General features: G+C 47.4%; 4 protein-coding genes across 8 annotated transcripts; 2 read left to right on the forward strand and 2 right to left on the reverse strand.

The window, feature by feature from the left end:
- Positions 1 to 923: 923 nt before the first annotated feature.
- Positions 924 to 2886, forward strand: LOC115251227 (cyclic nucleotide-gated cation channel beta-3-like). The gene is made up of 8 exons (XM_029842777.1): positions 924 to 935; positions 1005 to 1216; positions 1337 to 1387; positions 1832 to 1918; positions 1994 to 2058; positions 2127 to 2249; positions 2390 to 2648; positions 2747 to 2886. Exons 2-7 carry the CDS (start codon positions 1112 to 1114, stop codon positions 2544 to 2546), a joined length of 588 nt encoding a protein of 195 aa, XP_029698637.1. The 5' UTR covers positions 924 to 935; positions 1005 to 1111; the 3' UTR covers positions 2547 to 2648; positions 2747 to 2886.
- nsmaf (neutral sphingomyelinase (N-SMase) activation associated factor) lies at positions 2778 to 10181 on the reverse strand. Of its 2 annotated transcripts, XR_003889799.1 has the most exons (32): positions 10036 to 10181; positions 9187 to 9264; positions 8725 to 8803; positions 8561 to 8622; positions 8394 to 8430; positions 8267 to 8317; positions 8068 to 8139; positions 7954 to 8001; positions 7832 to 7884; positions 7622 to 7751; positions 7465 to 7536; positions 7209 to 7317; positions 6885 to 7061; positions 6717 to 6796; positions 6567 to 6657; positions 6260 to 6323; positions 6028 to 6079; positions 5775 to 5895; positions 5563 to 5694; positions 5449 to 5491; positions 5203 to 5369; positions 5028 to 5139; positions 4758 to 4816; positions 4509 to 4576; positions 4370 to 4437; positions 4178 to 4301; positions 4025 to 4108; positions 3796 to 3946; positions 3622 to 3724; positions 3388 to 3497; positions 3135 to 3313; positions 2778 to 2982 (listed from the first exon to the last, which is right to left on the reverse strand). XR_003889799.1 is itself a non-coding variant. In XM_029842774.1 (31 exons), exons 1-31 carry the CDS (start codon positions 10071 to 10073, stop codon positions 3219 to 3221), a joined length of 2730 nt encoding a protein of 909 aa, XP_029698634.1. In that variant the 5' UTR covers positions 10074 to 10181; the 3' UTR covers positions 2778 to 3218. The 2 variants fall into 2 exon arrangements, 1 of the variants encoding a protein (XP_029698634.1); XM_029842774.1 differs by having other exon boundaries at positions 2778 to 3313.
- Positions 10182 to 10482: 301 nt separating this feature from the next.
- On the forward strand, positions 10483 to 13433 carry tmem241 (transmembrane protein 241). Of its 2 annotated transcripts, XM_011617736.2 has the most exons (15): positions 10489 to 10986; positions 11366 to 11412; positions 11510 to 11587; positions 11666 to 11747; positions 11831 to 11908; positions 11980 to 12005; positions 12074 to 12125; positions 12192 to 12240; positions 12381 to 12426; positions 12499 to 12534; positions 12641 to 12675; positions 12756 to 12825; positions 12897 to 12990; positions 13055 to 13119; positions 13249 to 13433. In XM_011617736.2, the coding sequence occupies exons 1-15, from the start codon at positions 10915 to 10917 to the stop codon at positions 13310 to 13312; spliced, it is 894 nt and encodes a 297-aa protein (XP_011616038.1). In that variant the 5' UTR covers positions 10489 to 10914; the 3' UTR covers positions 13313 to 13433. The 2 variants fall into 2 exon arrangements, with proteins under 2 accessions (XP_029698636.1, XP_011616038.1); XM_029842776.1 differs by having other exon boundaries at positions 10483 to 10986; positions 11510 to 11747.
- rbbp8 (retinoblastoma binding protein 8) lies at positions 13193 to 18016 on the reverse strand. 3 transcript variants are annotated; one of them, XM_029842775.1, is made up of 18 exons: positions 17915 to 18016; positions 17259 to 17398; positions 17114 to 17156; positions 16934 to 17029; positions 16772 to 16863; positions 16548 to 16620; positions 16268 to 16446; positions 16124 to 16198; positions 15806 to 15879; positions 15438 to 15502; positions 15106 to 15358; positions 14880 to 15012; positions 14501 to 14803; positions 14283 to 14328; positions 14119 to 14206; positions 13900 to 14041; positions 13686 to 13808; positions 13193 to 13333 (listed from the first exon to the last, which is right to left on the reverse strand). In XM_029842775.1, exons 2-17 carry the CDS (start codon positions 17365 to 17367, stop codon positions 13711 to 13713), a joined length of 1869 nt encoding a protein of 622 aa, XP_029698635.1. In that variant the 5' UTR covers positions 17368 to 17398; positions 17915 to 18016; the 3' UTR covers positions 13193 to 13333; positions 13686 to 13710. The 3 variants fall into 3 exon arrangements, with proteins under 3 accessions (XP_029698635.1, XP_011616040.2, XP_011616039.2); XM_011617738.2 differs by lacking the exon at positions 13193 to 13333 and having other exon boundaries at positions 13460 to 13808; positions 14892 to 15012; XM_011617737.2 differs by lacking the exon at positions 13193 to 13333 and having other exon boundaries at positions 13460 to 13808.
- Positions 18017 to 19642: the final 1626 nt, after the last annotated feature.

Consider the following 19642-nt stretch of genomic DNA (forward strand, 5'->3'; position numbering starts at 1 on the left):
GGGATCACTTCCTTAAACTTAGCTACAGCATTATCTGAGAGACATCTGCTATAGTGAGACTGAGCTCTGAGCATAGAAGAATCCTTAATCATAAATGTAAAAGTGATCAAAGAATGATCTGACAGGAGGGGGTTCTGAGGGAACACTGACACATGTTCTACCTCAACACCATCAGTCAGAACAAGATCTAGGGTGTGGTTGAAGTTATGAGTTGGTTGGTTTATCTGCTGGAGGAAACCAACTGACTCAAGGAATGAGATGAAGCCATTTCATACACTGCAATAACATAATACTGTGACATCCATTCATTCAGTTCATTCATCCATCCATTCATTTATTTACATTTTTATAGTTTATATTTATATTCTATTTTTAATTTATTCTATTTTATTTCTTATTTTATTCTATTTTTATTATCTTTAATAGGTTTAATGGTGTGTAATGGTGGTGGGTAATTTTGTACAGTGCTGTACGTTTTTTTGGAGATGCTAATTTCCCTGATGGACACCCCCTAAAGGGATCAATAAAGTACTCTCATCTACAATCTGGTGGTTTACTTTGAGTTTTATTGTTTCGACATCATAGATCCAAACATAGAACATAAACAATGATTATACTGTAAAATAAAATTGATAAAGACAGGATGCTCTAAGGAACAGTACAGGAAATCATTCCTGCCGTCCGCCATTAAACTCTATAATTCATCCAAACCCACCCAATAACAATAATTGTAATATTTATGTTGTCATTTTATTTCTATTTTATTCTATATTTATGTATATATGATTATAATGCTTATAATATGTATATACTATATTATGTATATATTATATATATATTCTTATAATATATGCTGTATATATGCTTATAACGTTCTAATCTTATTTGTTTTTATTTATTCTATTTCTATACTTTGTCGACCTTGGACCCTTTAGGTGAGAGGCGTTCTGGGAAGGTGGATGAATGCGAAACCACCGTGAACATCTCCCGCTCTGCTGCTGCAGACCGCCGCTACATCGCCTGGTTGTCCTTGGTGGCGCTGGCGTACAACTACAACATCTGGTTCTGCACGGTGCGCCTGGCCTTCCCGTACCACAGTCCCGCCGCCAACATGTACTGGGTGGCCTGTGACGTCATCAGCGACGCCGTCAACCTCATCGACATCTGTGTCTGGCAGCCGCGGCTGCAGTTTGTGAGGGGGGGGGGCGACATTATCGTGAGTTTCACAGCAGATTTGAGGCGGCGCCCTTGGTGCGCTTTGTTGGCGGCGATGTCGCGTGCGTTCCTCTGAGACCCTGGACGCTGACCTCGTCTTTGATCTGTCTGTCCTCTGCAGCACGACCCAGCTTTGACCAAAGCGCACTATCGGAAGTCGCCGAGATTCAAGGTCAGAGTTCAAAACACTGGTCAACATTTGAGCTTCCTTCTGTAGGAACGGACCCAGCACGTGCAGCTTCTTCAGCCTGGAGGGTGATGGGCTTTAAACTGGTCCCGCCGGTTCTCCAGCAGTGGTTGAGTAGATGGTTTGTGTAATGTGCTGCCGTGTCCAGCAGAGGGCGACACCGGCTCCAAAACTGCAGGTTCAACACTTCTGACGCTGCTTTGGAATAAGATTCGGCCAAGAGATGAGATGGAGTCGACTTCAGTGTTTTTGTTGATTTCCTCTTTTTGTAACATTTCTTTTCCGTGTGTCTGGAGCTCCGCTCACAGTGGATGGTCCAGCTTTAGTATTAACCACAGTTTCAACCTTACAATTGTTTCATATGTTCCCATTTCATATGCAAATGATTGGAAATGCTTCTGTTTCTGCCCTGAATGTTTGTTTTGTCAGACTGATATTTTCAGCATCCTCCCATTCGACCTTCTCTGTCTGAACTTTGAGTTCTCCTCCATCTACAGACTCAACCGCATCGTCCGGGTAGGCAGCAGCCGCCCCACAGTCACCCGAGACACACGTGGAAACATTCCCCAACGTTCTCCTTGTCTGTTGCAGGTCGAGTCCTTCTTTGAGTTCAGTGATCGGCTGGAGAACGTCATGGCCAAAGCCTACATCTGGAGGTATTCTGAGTCCTCTGGAGGTTAAAATAAAGGCATTTCCAGACATCTGGGCTGTGTTTAACCCGCAGGGTGGCTCGGACTACAGGATACCTGCTCTTCATGCTTCACCTCAACGCCTGTGCTTATTTCGTGGCCTCGGAGCATCAGGGGATCGCCACCACCACCTGGGTGTACGACGGCAACGGCACAGCGTAGGTTTTCCATCTCTGCTGATCATCTGTGGGCATGAGTGTAAAGATTTGAGCTTTAAGGCTTAAAGCCTCTCACATCAGGTGTGTTTGAGGGTGCTGAACCTCTGCCGTGATGTGTGAAAGGCCGTGTTCTTCCACAGGTACCTGCGCTGTTACTACTTTGCCGTGCGCAGTCTGATCAACATCGGGGGTCTCCCAGAGCCCACAACAACCTTTGAGATTACCTTTCAGATGTCCAACTTTTTCATCGGCGTCTTTGTGTTCTCCAGCTTGATCGGGCAGGTTGGTGTCACGTGATGCAAAGAAAGAGGAAAAGCCCAAAGGTGCATTTCTGTTTGATACAAAACCTCCAACACCAAAGTTGCTGAAGGTATTTGGACGACTCAAGAAAAACTGAAGGTATTTTGTGTTTTTTCTTTTTTTTGAGGTCGTTTGATGACCAAATATTCAAGCTCTTTCGGCAGGAAACACCATGCCTGTTTTTCTTCTGTTCACAGAAAAGTGCAAAGCAGCAGAACCTACGTCATCTACATCCCACTTTTTAATCACATATCATCTTAAAAACTCTCATCACCAGACTGGGAAAAGGGACGCCTGCAGCGAACTAATGTTTTAGACGCTAGTCGGGACAGAAAGGTCAGAGACTGTAGCCAAATCTGTTGTTCCTGTGTCCTGTTTCTGCTCTGAACTGTGTCCGATGGACTGAGAGTCCAACCTGGCAGGACTGACATGCCTGCAGAGAGACGGGGGGGACAACCTTTACATTTCAGTGTTATTTTATATTGATAACACCCGAGCAGCCTGAAGATTAAGCAGATCTTCCAATAAACGTCACACACAAGTGTAGAAATGATGCCGATTTCAAAAAGAACAAACTTCACACACAATTCTGCTATTGGATGTTTTCTCTCAATAAGCAGACGGGTTTGTAGTAGCGCCAGCGCCCACGCCCAGCTGATGCTGGTCCGTTTAACTCTGAAGCCTCCAGAAGATGGTCTGCCTGTCCTCTCCACCGGTGATCACCGTGGTGCACAGCTCATTCATCCACATGGCCGTAACAGCACCTGCAGCCACACACCGTTGGTGAGAGCCTCGCCGGACGCCGCTGGAATCTGCGGCGGGGCGGGACGAGCCCTACCTGAGTGTGCAGGGATCCTCTGGCTGACGGTGTTGCTGAGCAGATCCCACAGTAAGAGGTCGCCCGACTGTCCGCCACACAGCACAGAGCTGCCGTCCCAGCAGAAACACCTGCACGCACGCGCCACTTGTCAGCAAAGGCAAAGCTCCTTCATGACGACCGCTAAATACTCCCCAATAACTCTGTTCATAAACAAGCTAAACAAGCGGTGGAGATCTCCCCTGGGCTCCTCACCTCTGCTCCTCCTCAGCTTTCACCGACGACATCACCATCCCGGTCTGGACGTCCGTGACCTTCATGCAGGAGTCGGCTCCCACGCTGAGAACGTGCCGACTGTCTGAGGTCGCCAACGAGCCAAAGTCAAGGTTCAGCTGTGGGTTAGTGCTGAGGAGGTGCGGGCGGCTGTACCTGGACTGAAGGCCACGCGATGGACGGTTCCGCTGTGGCAGTGGACCTGTTGCAGTGCGACGTAGCTGTCGGAGTCCCAGATGGTGACGCATCCGTCTTTACAGCCAGAAACCAGCAGAGTCCCGGCTGCGTTCAGGCCCACAGTGTTCACCTTGACCAACAAATGAGGCAACGTCAGTTTGTCCTGCCGCCATCGTGAGAAGTGTGGAGGATCTGCCTCTTCACTCACCCCAGAGTCATGTTCCAGTTCAGCCAGTAACTCAAACTGGGATCTTTTGTGACTGGAGGAGTTCATGGAAGGACAATGCCAGACCTGTCGAACAGAAAGGCGTCACCACCAGCAGCCTGAGCCTCTGTTTACCTGCCACTCAGCCGTCCCCACCTTCACGGTGGAGTCCCAGGACGCCGTGTACAGCCGCTCCTCCAACCAGCACATCTGACTGACGGCGTCGTCGTGGCCCATCAGGGTGTCCTGCCGCCTGCCGTACGGGATGGAGTAGAAATACCTGAGGGGACAGAGACGCAGCTCACAGACGTGCGGGACGCTCGAAGCAAAGGCGGCGGTCCCACTTACACGTTGTTGTCCCAGGAAGAGCACGCCACCGTTTTACCCTCCGCCAGCATCAAACAGGACGACAGCGCCTGGCGGCGGCGTTGACAGAGAGCGTTAGACATGAGGAGGACAGGAAATGGGAAATGCTGCAGCCGCGTACCATGTTGGAGAAGGAGATGCTTCTCTGGAACTCCTTCATTTCTTTGGAGAACATTTTCAGGGTCGAGTCTGGAACAAAGACGCATTTTCCTGTTCAAAACTTTGCTCCTTCCTCTTTCTGACCGAGGCACTTTGACTGGGATTACGCGGCGATTGACCACAGAGGAACATCAGCTGAGGGGCAGGCTGACCGGGAACTGCACCTCATTGTGGGAGTGTGTGTTTTTAGATGGAAGGATATTTTACAGACCTTGTGATGTGGAGAAAATGGCTGCTCCATCTCGGGTCACAGCGATGCCAGTCACAGCCCTGCACGTTCAACAAAACACCGCCATCACTCCCCAAATAACCCAGCGGCAGATTATTATTCTGTAGAGATGCTGCCAGGATGAGATCTGAACCGCGTGGATCTACGCGCTCCACTCAGAGTCGGGAACCATCAGACGGCCGCAGTGAAGGTCCGAATCGTCTCCAGGGAGGAGACTCGGTCTGCTGATGTTCTAAAAGCCTGCTGACTCACTCTTTATGGATCTTGTGGCTCCGGACGAGTTTCAGATTTCCGATGTTCGCCCAGCCCAACTTCCTGCTCTCCTCAGTCAGGTCCTCAAAGGACGAGTCCTCACACTGAGAGGCTGGAGACGGAAGAGCTGCTGTTAGAAGGCGAAATACAGCGGAATTGTCCAGCAGAACTCTACCTGGAGACAGCTCGCCGAGCGCCGAGCTGCTGCTGGGGCTTCGGCTCATGCTGTGAAACCTGGGGGTGATCCTCTGGGGGTGGGGGCTGGTGAACAGCTGCTTGGGCGTCTGGCCAAACTCCAGGATCTGTGTCAGCATGGCGATCCTCTGGTCCGGGTCCTCGATGCTTCGCAGAGGAACACAAAGTCTGTCAGACGCCGCGATTCAAAGCTCCAGTGGGTCCGAGTGCAGGAGTCCTGTCGTACCTTTCTAAGTCGGTGCTGCCCTCGTACGTGAGCGGGTGAAACACTGCAGAGGAAACAGACCCACCATCAACCCCCGTCCAGATGTGAGCGGCAGATGTTGGAAGCAGCCGTTACCGTTGTGTGCCGCGACAGCTTCGCTGCCTCTCTGTTTGTAGCCAAACACCAGGTCGATCCACCGGTGGAGGTTCTCCGACACGAACTGACCCTCTAGAGCCGCGCGGTGCTTCTGGAGGAAGTCGCCGACATCTGCACGAGTCAGACGGCAAACCGGACCAATGAGCTGAGACCCAACAGATCAAAGACAAAGCGTTTCCTCTGGAGGTCACCTGTGGCCCACGGCGGCAGAATGACATCACCCACAAAGCTTCCATTCTGCTTTCTGCCCAAATCAAGACCCAGTTTGTTCTCCAGAAATCTGGAATCGTCCCCGAAAAACTCTGGAATCAGCTGCATCACAGGAGAGACACAGCGTGCGCGACACATCCGAACCAATCAGCTTCACTTCCTGTTTCACTGCCGAGCAACAGGAAATACGCGGCGCCTTCAGTGTCACCATGACAACGCGTTTAACTCATTCACCTCTTTAAAGTCAGTCGCTCCCTCCAAACAGTTTTTCCAGGTGTCACTTATGCTGCAAGACAGATAAAAGCATCAATCAATCTGAAGAAAACGCATGTTGAAGTTCAGAGAGGTTCAAATGTGACAGTAATAATAAACATAGTTGCAGAACATCGGGGCATTTTTCATTTTGAACTTCAGCTGCATGAACAGGAGGAGCGGCCAAACAATGGTGAGTGCTGGTGAGCTGTACCTATTAAACATGCGATCCGGGTGATCGTAACGTCCATTCTGAAGACACAGCATGTGCTCTGGAGCTGCAGGACAGGGAGGAGCAAACCTCAGTGGGACCAGAAAACCTCCTAAGCCAAACTGCCTGAGCTCTTCGTAAAGATCACGTGGAAAAGTCACAATATTGCTCAGCCTGAAGTGTGTTTTCACGAAAGAATTCCCTAAAAAGTGTCAATATGTCGATAATGTCCAAAAATACCAACTCAAAACTGAAGAAAGACAATTCACAATAATTGTGTGTGTGTGTGTGTTGTGAGTGTGTGACGTACCGACTCTGACCAGGTAGAAGAGGACGTAGCCTGGAGACGAGTAGTGGCTGCCGTACATGAAGGGGGGGTCGGGCATGGCTCTGTAGCGAGACTGAGCAGCAGAACCAGGGTCAGAGCCCGAACAGAACCTGCGTCACATGCAGCACTCACCAGTAACCTGTCCAGTCGCTCTCTGTTCAGGGCTCCCACTGGTTTACTCAGGTCTCTGAATGTGGCGGCGTTTGTCACGTCTAACAAAAGAAGGAAGCGTCGTCAGGTCACCCGTGGGTGCGTCGCCGTGGAAACGCCCCAGCGCTCCCGCCTCTGCTGTGGACCCACCTAACTGCGCGCTGCTGTAGTCTGCGATGATCCAGGGGAAGACGGGGTACTGGGAGAGGTCGTTGGAGCTGCGGTCGGCCAGGTTGTTGAGGTGGAGCAGATACTGGTAGTTGCTGAGGAGGCCGCGCTGCCACTGCAGCATGTAGCTCTCTGCCGTGTGTTCCGCCATGTGGTTCTCTGAGCGAGCAGGGGGTCGGGGTAAAGCGGGGCTTTTTACGTCTAACTGAACAACAAACTGGGAACGCTAGAACGGCGGGTAGCAGCCTGCAAACATGCTAGGGTGTGATATTTCTGAGGCCGTGACGGACCGGCGACATCTCCCACCTAAAAAAGAGGCCATGTGGTAGTAGACTTCATCTCTGTCGGCTGGGCTGTAGAACTTCAGGTAGATGTCGGAGCAGACATCATTCTCAGTGCAGAACAACTCCAGACCCTGCATGTCCCACACACACACACACACACACACACACACACACACACACACACACACACACACACACACACACATACACACACACACACACACTGTGAGCATGCTTGTGTAGCACAACACTGAGCCTGTCGCACCGGCTGAACCCACCAGTGGTCTGAGTGCGTGTCGCCGTTTGTAGATTCTCCTGACGCCCTGAAGTTTGATCTGAATCACCTGTTCCTGAAACGACAGAGCGGAAAATCAAGGCCGTTATCACAGACTGGGCCGGGGCGGGCCGGGCCGGGCCGGGGCGTCAGCAGCTTACAGGATATCCGTTGAGGGGCTGGAAATAGAGGCTCTCATCGGTGATGCAGATGTGTCCTGGGTTACACACCAGCGGGAGGACCATCTCTGCTGCACACTCCATGTGAGGCCGCTCAGTCAGGCTCTGAAAGCTTCACAGCACATCCATCATCTCACCCAGCAGAAACAATCAATGCCCATTAAACTGGCTCCCAGCAGGTCGACGTCATACCAGTTTTTGTCAAAGGACGTCCTCGCCAGCCGTGACTGTAAATTGGCAGCGATCTAGAAGCACAGATGCAGGTCAGAATAAACCCTCCGTGTTTGCCGCGCACGTGCTGGTGGCCCACTCACCATAGCAGCCTGGTCTCCCAGCTTATCCAGACAGGAAGCTCTGTGGAGCTGCAAAACACCATCAAGAGGGTAAACACAGGTGCCCCCCCCTCCCCCAGCGCCTCTCACAGTTACCTGGAGTAAAGTCTGAACAACGTCTTCAGTTTTACTGCAAACTTCCAGCTGAAAGGTCCATTTCTGTGGCCCCTGTAGGACAGAGTCAGGCTCAGAAAGAGTGAATCTCCAAGAGAAGCCAGACTAGAGTTGCTGCTCCCCTCCCTTCCATCATTTACAGCAGGGCTTTTTCATATGGGGCTAAAACAACCGGACTCACCCTCTCATTTCTGTATGGCGCTATCACGTTGCCTTCTTTAATGTAAATAGCCTGGAATCGAAACATAAATATTCAGTCCGGATCACAGGAGAGATCCCTTTCAGGGCAGCAGAGCAACGACACTCACCTGTGCACAGGACACGCAGACGGCTGACGGTCGCGGGCTGAAAGGAGCAGCAAATGTTCAAATGTGCTTCAACGATAATCACACGTGGCTCAGCCTTTAGTGCCAACGGCTTTAACGCTGAATAAATGGCAGCATCTGTGAGGCCGCAGGCAGGAAATGGTACTCACTCAGCAAACGGGTTCTTTTCCTTCTCCACAAAGGCGATCTTCTTGCAGTCTCGCAGTGGAATCTGCACGTTTGAAGAGCAGCTTATTACAACAACAGGCAAACCCCAGGGGAGCACAGACAAGGCATTAAAAGCAATCACAACTTCACAGTTTGTGAAACAAACCTTTACAATTGGCTCTCTGAAATCATCCGGATCAAATATGAGCGATCTGGAGCAAATCTTGAGGGAACCTCTAACCTTCCTGGAAGGAAAACAGAATTTTAACAACCGAGTCAACTAACAACTATTAAAATGGGAAATGATGCAGGAATCAGAGATGAAATTCCTGAACTGATTCAAACATTCAGCTTTGTGTCGTTCTGTTAGCAGCATATTAAAGATATTAAAGCAGATCACATCTCAAATCCTTCCTTCTCATCAGCTTTAAACCAAAGTTTCGGGATTATCTTCTTCATTCTGGCTGTTTTAGTTTGCTGAAGCCTCCAGAACAGGATGAGATCATGTTTGAACAGCTGCTTCTTCCAAACTCGCGGCTACTTCAACATCTGGGAGTTCAAACAAAGAATTGGCTCCAAACACGAGGACAACTGACCCTTTGGGAGACCTGGTCTCTCCGTTTCCTACCTTGGACCGGTGCTAATGTGATGCGCAGTGTGCTGCTCAAAGTAATATTCCTCCAAGTCCAGCAGCAAAAGAGAAAACCTGGGAAAGCAGCAACAGATGAGACAGATGTTTATGCATTAGTGAGATAAACGGGAGATAAGTGAGGCTCTCTGAGGACGTTACCAAGACTCCTCTGAATGGAGGCAGATTCTGGAGGGGAAAAGGGTATTTAAGTCAAATTTGACGTGTTTCAATGAAATGTTCTGCTCTCCAGGATTGTCATGATTAAAATCCAAATGGGAATGAGGTTTTATTTGCTTATGACCTTTTAGCCTCTAAGAATCTGCCAGGATCGGGATACTTGAATGGGAAAATCCATGAATTCATTTGGAAACCGGCCATGAACAAAAGAAATCTGCTCAGGATCAACAAAGCGAAGACATTTTCAAGAACTTCAGGGTGGTGTGAATCATCTCACTTCCTTCCTCTCCACAACCGAGTCCACCCGAACCAGCTCAAGACACTGGATCGGATACAGTTCAAACTAAAAAGTTAATATCTGACAGTATATTAGAGCCTGAACAGCCTGAAACGTTGCTCTGAAGCTTTCATTTATCCAAAAACGCTTCAGTTCGGCTTATTTTCACTGACAAGCAGCGTTTTGCTGTAACCTGCTGCACACTTTGATCGACGTCAGGCTTTGACTGGAGCCGTGACTCCAGGGTTACAGGAGAGGATTCGAACTTGCATCCTTCAGCTCCTCTTCATCCTCCTCCTCCTCCTCCTCACCCAGCTGCTGAGAGACGCCGAGCCACACAAAGACTATTCTCGACTTAAGTCGCGTATCAAACTGCGTGGAAGGGCACCGACCTTTCTTTCTTGCGCTCCCGCCGGTGGAGAAAAGCCATGACTGCTCACTATCCTCCAGAGAAACTCGGCAGAAGACGCAGCTCCGTAAACACGGAACTCACCGCACGTCACGTGACTCCGCACAAGAGCGGAAGTGAGGAGGTGCCACTCTGTCGCAGAATAGCGCGCACAATCGCGTCTTGGTGCCTTTCATTTATCCCCTAATTTGGCTTTGTAAAATTAAAGTGTTTCCTTACTATTCGTAGATTATTCCAAAAATGTATGTATTGTTGAAAATACTTGCAGCACTCGGTCAGCCGACCCACGCCGGGAGGCACCCAATTTCTGCTTCTATATTCTACCGGGGGAAATTTGTCCGTATCTATTTATCTTATTGTTTTATTCTAGGTTTTGTAAACTTTGTCTGCTGTCTGATTGTCCTCAACGCTTCTGCTTGAGTTCTTGCAGACCGTATTCAACATAGTCTCTTTTCCGCAAACAGCAAATTGAACCAATGGCAATAAACAGTAAACAAATGACACGGCAAATTTATTTTTTTAATTTTAAAGTCTTGATTAATGAACTATGCAAGTTAATATGAACCTAATCAGTATAAATGTGAGAAACAAAACCTCTACTGTATTGCTGCGTCACTCATGCTAAAGGTGTCTAAGAAAAGAAACTCCAGACTTCCACTTTTTCCGAAAATGAGAAAAGCAATGCACAACGTGAGCGGTCGCCTCGATAATAGACGATCTTCGACCGTCAGGGGCTTGCGCCTGGTCTCAAACAGCGAGGAAAGTTTCCGATGCTGCAAATTATTGTTAATTTCGAACATCAACATGTGTTTATAAAAGTATTTATCGCCAGGAGCCATGTTGCTGCTGTGCACAGGTCAAAATGCAGTGGATTAGGCACATAACTGGACTCACTTTTATCTTCGTTTTCGTTGTAACTTATTTCACTAATAAGGTGAGTGTTGACGTGTTCCGTGTTTTAAAAGTAGATTCTCAGCTTTGAGCCAGAAACCTTTTAATTCCCACTCTTGTCAGGACATTGTAGCCTTATGTTGTACTTCCTGAAACGCAATTTAATACGACTGTAACGCAAATACTTTTATAAGCTGCCCCGTCAACAGACTACAAGCTCTTATTTTGATAGTTACAGGAAACTAAACTGAGTATGCAAGAAAAAAAATCATATTAATTATCGGTTTGTTTTTACAGAGAGATTTGTTTTTTGCAGGTATTAATTAGTTGGGTAAAAAGGACAGGATTTTTAATTGAAATGTTCCATGAAGCTCTAGAGGTTCTAAACATCAAAGTCTGGAATTGATGTCTCTTTTTTTCAGTTTGTCCTTTCAGTATTAAAATTCACCTTTCCGACATTATTTCAAGGGTGAGTAATGCTGGACGCATCGATTGTGATCATGTTTTGTGGTCAGTACACGTGTGCACCAGCCAGTCTGTCCCTAACGTGAGGTTTGCTTTTCCAGGTGGCAGACCTTCATCGGGGCCGTCCTGCTCCTCCTGTCGGGAAAGTTGGGATGGGTGGAAATTAGCCGTATTCCCAGGTACGTGCACCATTCAACGGGCTCTCTCGGTGCACCTTCAGACAGACGAGTCAGGTCAGAGGTCACACTGTGTTGCAGATCGGCAGCTCTTTCCTGGCTCCCTGGCTCCTTCCTGTTTGTGGGCAACATTTATGCTGGTTCCAGGGCCCTATCACGCATGGTGCGTCATGGCGACCGATCCACCTTTGCATGTTGTTTCCTCACTGACGCCTAAATCACAGGTTTCCCCCCCTGGCTGTGCAGGAAATCCCCTTCTTCTTCACTCTCCAGAATTCCTCCCACGTGGTCAGTGACGTGATCTTGAAGGCGGCGTACGGTGAGGTGAGCGCTGCCACACACAGCAAACCCACAGGTGTCTCAGGCTATGACTGTTGCCGCCCTCTCATCAACAGAAGCTGCAGTGGCTGAGGCTCCTCAGGTACGTGCTCCTGCTGCCTCCTCCGAGCCAGAGACGAGAGGAACTAATCAAGCTCTTTCTCCCTTCAGTTTGTGTCTCATGCTGCTCTCAGCCATCAACCTCCCCTTCTACGATCCCCAGGTAACAACCGAATGTTTTTGTACTGTGTGGTCAAGCGTGCAGGTTACAGCTCATCTCCCGTTGCAGTTTGATCAGAGCGGCTACCAGTGGGCTGTCGTCCATCTGCTCTGCACTGGTGAGTCTGGATGATAAAGAGAAGTGCAGTGGTCCGAGGTTTGAGTTTGGAGGGACGCCTCGGATAGTAAAAGGGATTAGATCGGAATCTGGCTCAGTCCTGAAAATGAAGATGTTTCTAAACCGAACTTCTTTTTTTAGGTGCATACAGGGTGTTTAAAGTTCGCCACAGACCCAGTAGTTTAAGGTGAGTGCGGCGTGAGGACGTGAGGAGATGCAGCGTGAAGGAACACTGACCCTTGTGATGCTTCCTTTTCAGCGACCTTGAACAGCAGTACATCAACTACCTGTTCAGGTAAGAGGAGAATCTGTCGTCCGTTGAGTGGAGGCGGAGAACTGAGCCTCTCGTCAGCTGCTGCAGCTGTTTTAACGAGTCCCTGTGATCGGTCTCTTTTCTCCAGCGTGCTCTTCCTGGCTCTGGCTGCCCACCCCACAGGTATCCCCCGTGCACACCGTGCACACGCTCCTTCCCGTCTCTGATTTATTCTGCTGCATCAGCTGTCGTCTCCGCCTCAGGTGACCTCCTCGGTGTCCTGGAGTTCCCCTTCCTCGGGTCTCACACCTTCCACGGAGGCTGCTGTGCGAGGTGAAACCCTCCTTTTGAGGCTTCCTGCTTCCTCTCAGAGGTCTGAACCTTCCCGTTTTTGTCCTTCTCAGCGCTCTGCTGGGGTTCCTGCTGCTGATGGCCACAGTCAGGCTCAAAAGCGGTTTTTCCCTGGAGCACTTTGGAGTCTGGATTTTCATGTCAAAGGTGATGCTTTTGCACGTTTTTACATTTATTGGAAGAGTAATCGGTGACCACTGTTTGTCCTCAGGTTACCGCCACCTGTCTCTCCCCGTTTATATTCAACATGGATCTCAATGTTCCCTCCCTCCTCTGGTGGGTCCTGATTTTTTTTAAAGTGTCCTGTTTGTTCAGAGTCCTCCCAATGAGTCTTTTCAGATTTCCGGCTGTGCGATTGTCGACATGATGGGTTTGTTTGCTGATGGTTCTCCTGCTGTGTTCCAGTGTGATGGGCAGTCACGCAGCAGAAGCCTTGCTGGTTTATTCTCAGAGAGAAGCTCAGCTCTAATGAGACGGCAACACACCCTTCCTGAAGAGATTCCCAAATATATATATTTACTCACATTTCAACATATTTTTATAATTTCATATCTGTATGCTGATGATTAAATGAGTAGAACTTTTTGAAAGGCAATGTTGCTGTGTTTTTTTTTCCTGTGGGTTTTTTTTAGCGTGGCAGACTCTTAACCCTGTAATTATGTCTTATTTTTATTTATCCACACTCATCACAATGAATGAACCAGTCAAAGAATCCAGCCTCACAGCCAGAGAACTGGTTGCTAGAGAAGCAGGAACAGGCTCATTCTTCTAAAACAGAACATCTGTGTGTTCTCAGCGTCAGTTTAACCACAACAATGAGCCGGTTCTCTGCGCAGAACCACCTGTTTTGTGCGGAGCAGAACCCTCTCAGGACTCCTCTTGGGTTGCTTTAGGGGAGAATAGAGCGTTGAGCGGTTGTCTTCTCCGAGGTCGTGCCCGAGGGTTCTTGTCCTCCTTGATGTAACCTGAAAGAATGTTGCCGTGTCGGCGCTCTTGACCTCATTTATGACTTGGATACGTTTTTTATCATCACTGAAGCAACAAGTGCAGAATCACCTCTTTTGATGCACGTCTGAGTCGAGGGGAAACCCACTTCCCAGAAGTTTTCTGGCGTAGACGGAGGAATATAGAGAAACCTGTGTCTGGAACATGCAGACAGCCTCTTCTGCTTTTCCTCCTCCGGGAGATGAGCGTAATACTTGTGAAGAACAACAATAGGAGCTTTTAATACAAGAGCCCGCCAGGGTTATTCTGCTTTGTGATAAAAATACTTGCAATTTCACACTCCTTGCAGGTCGTTCCCTTCAGTTTTCTCCTCTCGTCCTTCTTGCGGATCACAGCCACATGTGCAAACGTTGGGCCTCTAAGCAAAAAGAGCAGAGTTAGAACTTCCAACGTTGAAGGTGACTGAAAAGAAGTGCGAGTGCAGCCTTTCTTACTGAGCTTTATTTCCATTCCTTTGTCTCAGCGAGGTTTCATGATCTTCTGATAAGTGGGATTCAAACAGACGCAAGTGTCAGTCGTTTAGTAGAAAACCTCATGACTCCAGACCAAACCCGCCTCGCCTTTAATGCTTAGTAAAACACCTTAAAGGTGTTTTTGTAGCTCACATCTATTGTGCTGTTTTGTGCAGGATAACGTAGTTTGGGTGCATTACCAGGATCTTCCTCCTGCTCCTCTTCCTCCTCAGAGAGCTGGCTCTGGCCTCGCTGTGAGCCGTTGAAAGACTTGTACTCGCCACACGCTGTTGTGTCAAACAACATATCCAAGCTGTCGTTGGCCTTCTGACCCAGGCCTGCGGAACGCTGCAGAACGCTGTGGCTGATCCAGGTGCAGTCGGTGTCGGCCAGCTCTCCGTGGTGCTGTTCTTCATCACGTGGCTGCGCCTCCTCTGCATCATACATGGACACGGCGAGTGCAGGATCCATGCTCCAGGTGGGCTCTGCCTTGTGCTTCGGTTCTTTTCAGGAAGAAGATCAAGTTTACGTGACAGCACTTGTCTGCAGCATCCTTTATAGAATCAGTAGCGACGGTACCAGAGCACTCACGGCCTTTTCCTCTCTGCGGTCCGCGTGAGCCGCTCCACTCCTGCAGAGGTTTCGCTCTCCTGCCAGCATCACAAACGCTTGTTGGGCTCGCAGAGGAAGCATGTGACCTCCTTTGTGCCGACTGGACAAGTGGAAGGAAAACAACTGTAAAACAAGTAAAACTCCAGAGAACGAATCCATGCTTTACAGATATGGTTCAGAAAAATGCTCTCACCTTCTTGTTCGGTGGCTCCTTAAAGCTTTGCCTGTGAAAAGATAAAGCTGTTTCTCTGATCTCATCTTCCCGCTTTCCTGGTTTGTTGTCTTCCTGGCCCTCCGGCTCACATTCCTCTTTCTTCCTTTTCGTTTTGTGCGTGGAGGCCTCCTGTGAAAAGCGCTGGACGCGAGGTAGAAGTGATGGGGAGCGATCCGTGGTCGAGTCTGGACTGAGGACCACGGCGAGGGGAGGACGGAGACACCGCGGGGGCCTTAAAGCAAACAAAGTCAGAAAGAAACCGGCTTCACGAAGGAAAAGATCGGCCTAAAATGTCAGCGGAGCAAACTTACTTCAATGTCGCGTCGTTTTCCTGAGGAGATTTCAAGCGCGGTTGAGCTGCAGCTGCTTCAAGGTTCTGAGAAGAGAATGAGAAGAGTGTCCGAGGTGATGATTTAGACACAGAACAGTCAACAAATATGGTCACAACCTGAACCGGTGCTAAATACCATCAAATACAGTTAAATGACGTTCCTCTGGTTTTCTACAGTGATATAAAAGACAGCAGAAATATTCCCAGATGATGCGATGAGCAGCAGTTTTAATATTACTGTTGAGCTCGTCCACACAGGTGACAGGCAGCCTTGGCTCAGGTTCTTTCTGGGGGGGGGGGGGAAATCACCAACACACACATTTCTGGTGAGTTTAAGTTCCTTCTCACCAGCTGAGGTTTGTTGAAAAGTTCCACCGCACACGTTTCTGCGACCACTTCTTCTGACTGGAGATTCACATTATCTGGAACAAGACAACATCTGTCAGTCGGTTTTAGGAAGAAACACATTTATTAATACATTGGTTTGTTACCTCAGGGGAATAATTAGATTTTCTGATGTTGCGTTTAGATGATAAACAGATTTTTACGCCCATCTTATTAGAAAACATTGTTGCAAAAGGTCACATGTGCTAGGTCAGTAAATGTTAATGAATTTTTTAATATTTCGGGGGCTGAAACTGAGGACAGGTGCAGGTGGGCTTTTACCTGGAGGATCATATTCACAAGTGTTGGGCACAAGAACCTCAGCCCTCCTGACAGTTTCAGCGGCATCAACGGGCTCTAAGGAGACAATGAAGAATTGGTTTTCTTTAAAAACTACTGTGATGATTGAGAGTGATGCAAACTGACCACTCAGGAGCGACTTGTTAGAGCTGAAATGTGTCTCTGCGTAGCGAACACGCTGACTCCTGTTGGAGTGTCGGGGTTTCCTCAGTCTGTTTGCCACAGGCAGCGAGCTGTGCAGGACTGGGGAGTCTGGTATGACACCCTCTTCTTGCTCTGGTGATGAGGCCCGCTGGAGAGGTGAACTGAAACAACAGCTGCACTCAAACTGGGAAATGAAACCTCAGAGAACCCAAAACCTGTTACAGAGTGGACTTGAAACGCTGTTTTCTGCTTCATGGCTTACCGAGACATCCTCGCTTTTTGCAGTTCTGTCTGCAGTTTCCTGTTTTCATCTTCAAGACTTTTTCTTTCATTTTCTGAGAACAAATCACACAATCAGATCTTTTCTCCATTAATCTAATCAAAAATCTTATTGATATCTAAAACATCTGAGGTTTTTTTCAGTAAACTGCAGTTAATAAAAAGAGAGAATCCAGCAGTAGAATCAGTAGAAACGTGTAAACTCACTCAGCTTAGTGAGCAGGCGCAGATTCTGATCCTGGCTATTTTTCAGATCTTCCTTTAAGGTGGAACAACCATCACATTCACTGGGCCGGAGCCTGGAAACACAGACTTTTAGTAGCACCTCAAGTCAGCAGTTCCTGACATGTTGGTAAATAGGGGGGTGACCTTTCCTCCAGGAAGCTGATGGTGTCCTGCAGAGCCTTGTTCTGCTCCTTCAGCTGCTGGTTGCGATTGTAAAACACTTCAAGCTTCTGAGCATCTCTGGAGAAAAGTAAAACTATTTCCAGTTTTTGACAGAAACCATTTCAATCATAAAACACTCACTGTCATTTCCAGCATACGTACAAGCAGCGCTCCTTTTTCAGTTTGCTCACTTTTGCCTCCAACTCTAAAAAGAAGATTATACAATTCCCAAAAGTCCTTGACATCAGACATGATCATTTTATGCCGTGCCGATCGGATCTCTCCCCAGTAGATCACAGGTCTCTACCTTGAACTGCATTCTGATGAAGCTCTCCAAGATGCTTCCAGACATCTTCAAAGAGTTCAGCAGCTTTAGGAGTTCCTGGGTCCAGGCGAGAGCTGCTCATCATCTTCATCCACAGCTACAAGTGTCAGGATCCAGGAAATCTGAGGCAAAATCACGGAATTCTACAATAGACTGGAACTTCAATCATGTAGGAAATTGTTACAGCACTTCCCAGCCAAGAACAAAGCTATGTTAAAAATGTAAATAATGTCCATGTACTCATGTGTAAACATATAAATATATATAAATATTAAATGTTGGGCAAAAAATGTAAAATAACCCACCATTATCATTGGGAACTATTTTCTAAGTGTGCAAAGTGACATTATCATCACGATATTCTGGTTATCATCACCATCATTCACATATTTTCTGTTAATAAATTAATCCACTACTGACCTCTCAGACAGAATTATTAGATTATTAAACACTAAAAGATTAATTTGGAACCTTTGAGACAGTAGCAATGACGCAGATTCTTTTACTCATTGTAAACAGAACTAACGTGGCAAAATAATAAAAGCGAACGTTATCTTGCTGCCAGCATAAGGCGACAGTTGCTGTTACTGGCATTATAATTGATATTCATAAACAAACAAACAAATAAATGAGCTCACCGATATTGTTGTTTATGTTCTCGAACCGTCCGTAGTTGACATACATCCAAACTCGCGCGCCGCTCGCGGAGCGGCTGGGAGATTTTCTTCTTCGTCTTTTTTGTCTTCAGACCCAGAATCTCTGGCGCCCTCTAATGGTTGAATCTGCAGTTACAATTCAGGCCACAACTGCGACTTATCACTCAAAACAGGGCTGTGTGAAAGAATGGTCAAAACTCTATTTTAAAATTAAACAGGTAAGGAGTGAGTTTCATGTGCAACACTTACAATTAGGAAAAAAAGAACAACAAAATACCCTTAAACTCTTCAGGATTGGGAATGTCACATTAAACAAAAGTATGTAGGAAACAATCTTTACTTTACCAAGGAAACATAAACTACAAAAGGCCTTTTACATATCCTAATGAATGCCATTACTTATTCTATATCAATTTACCTTTATTTTTCAATCAAATAGCAATATGTGCACTTTTATGGTATGTGTTTATATATTTTTGTATATGTTTGGTTTTTTAATATTATTCTTAAAACTTCCATTTCACTACATTTTTGAATGAAAGCTCACGCTCGTGATGATGTATTTACATAACTTTGTTTAGATATTGCAGGGATATTCCAAAGCTAACCCTGTTATGATGGAGGTTGAGCTGCAGCAGGAAAAGTTCCAGTATCTGCAGGATGGAGGAGAACCATCGGCTGTAGAGCAAACTGTCCCTCATGAAGAGTCACTTCAAGTCTGACCTCCAACAGCTAGGAGGAAAGAAATGCAGTCGAATACTCACATTTCCAGTCACATAGTCACATATAACCAAAACACACATGTGATCATTCTTATTCCTTAGACTCTGTTGACCATGATCTTTTTCTACAATGGTCTTTCGAAGCCACTTTCTGACTGCTGCTGGTTTTGGAAGGCACTGGGATATTGCATGAAGGATTTGAGTTTTTAACTCTTTTCTGGTGTCATTTTGAAGAAGCAGAATGAAAGAACAGACTCAGTGTCCCTTTTTACAGGAAGTCAGGGATGCGCGTGTGTGCATGCACTGATACCTCTGAGGGATAAACTGTGGTGTTCCACAGCTGGAGTCTCACCACTGTCGTCAGGCTTCCTGAGGGAAGGACACAGTCTGGAGGACAGCTTGCATAGATTCATTCTGCTCTTTGCAGGGGGACACTCATCTCGCTGCATTTTCGCCCTCTGTCCTATATGAGGCCGCAGAGATGCAGCCTACTGCTCCTCCATGAAAGCGTGGCAATGTCTGACACATGCCACAACATGTGCACTCTCTGGGTTGATCATGCTTGAGATGTAGGTAAAGCTCACCTCCCAGCCAGAAATCTGGTGTGCGTCCGGGGTAGAGGTGTAGATGATGGGAGAGTCGGGACTGTGATAAATCTGTCTGCTACGGAAGGAGGTGATATCATTCGTCAAATGGCCATTTGGATATACTTAATATGAAGCATGCTAATTAACTTGAGCAAAATTGTATTGTATGTATGAAGGGGGCGCCACAACCAAAATCTTTCATTATTAGTTGACAAACTTAAATAAAGTTTGGATTTTAAAAATATTTAATAATAAAATCGAGTTATGTTTTTAATAATTAGAAGTCAAGGAGAACCACGGACGATTTTGTCGCCATCGTCTGGCAGAAAAATAAAGTGCAGCCTTTCTGTGCAGATTGTAGACAATAATCAAACATCTCACTCTTTCCACATTTTACTGGT

This window comes from Takifugu rubripes, chromosome 10 (genome assembly GCF_901000725.2).
Source record: "Takifugu rubripes chromosome 10, fTakRub1.2, whole genome shotgun sequence".
In the NCBI taxonomy this organism is placed as follows: domain Eukaryota; kingdom Metazoa; phylum Chordata; class Actinopteri; order Tetraodontiformes; family Tetraodontidae; genus Takifugu; species Takifugu rubripes.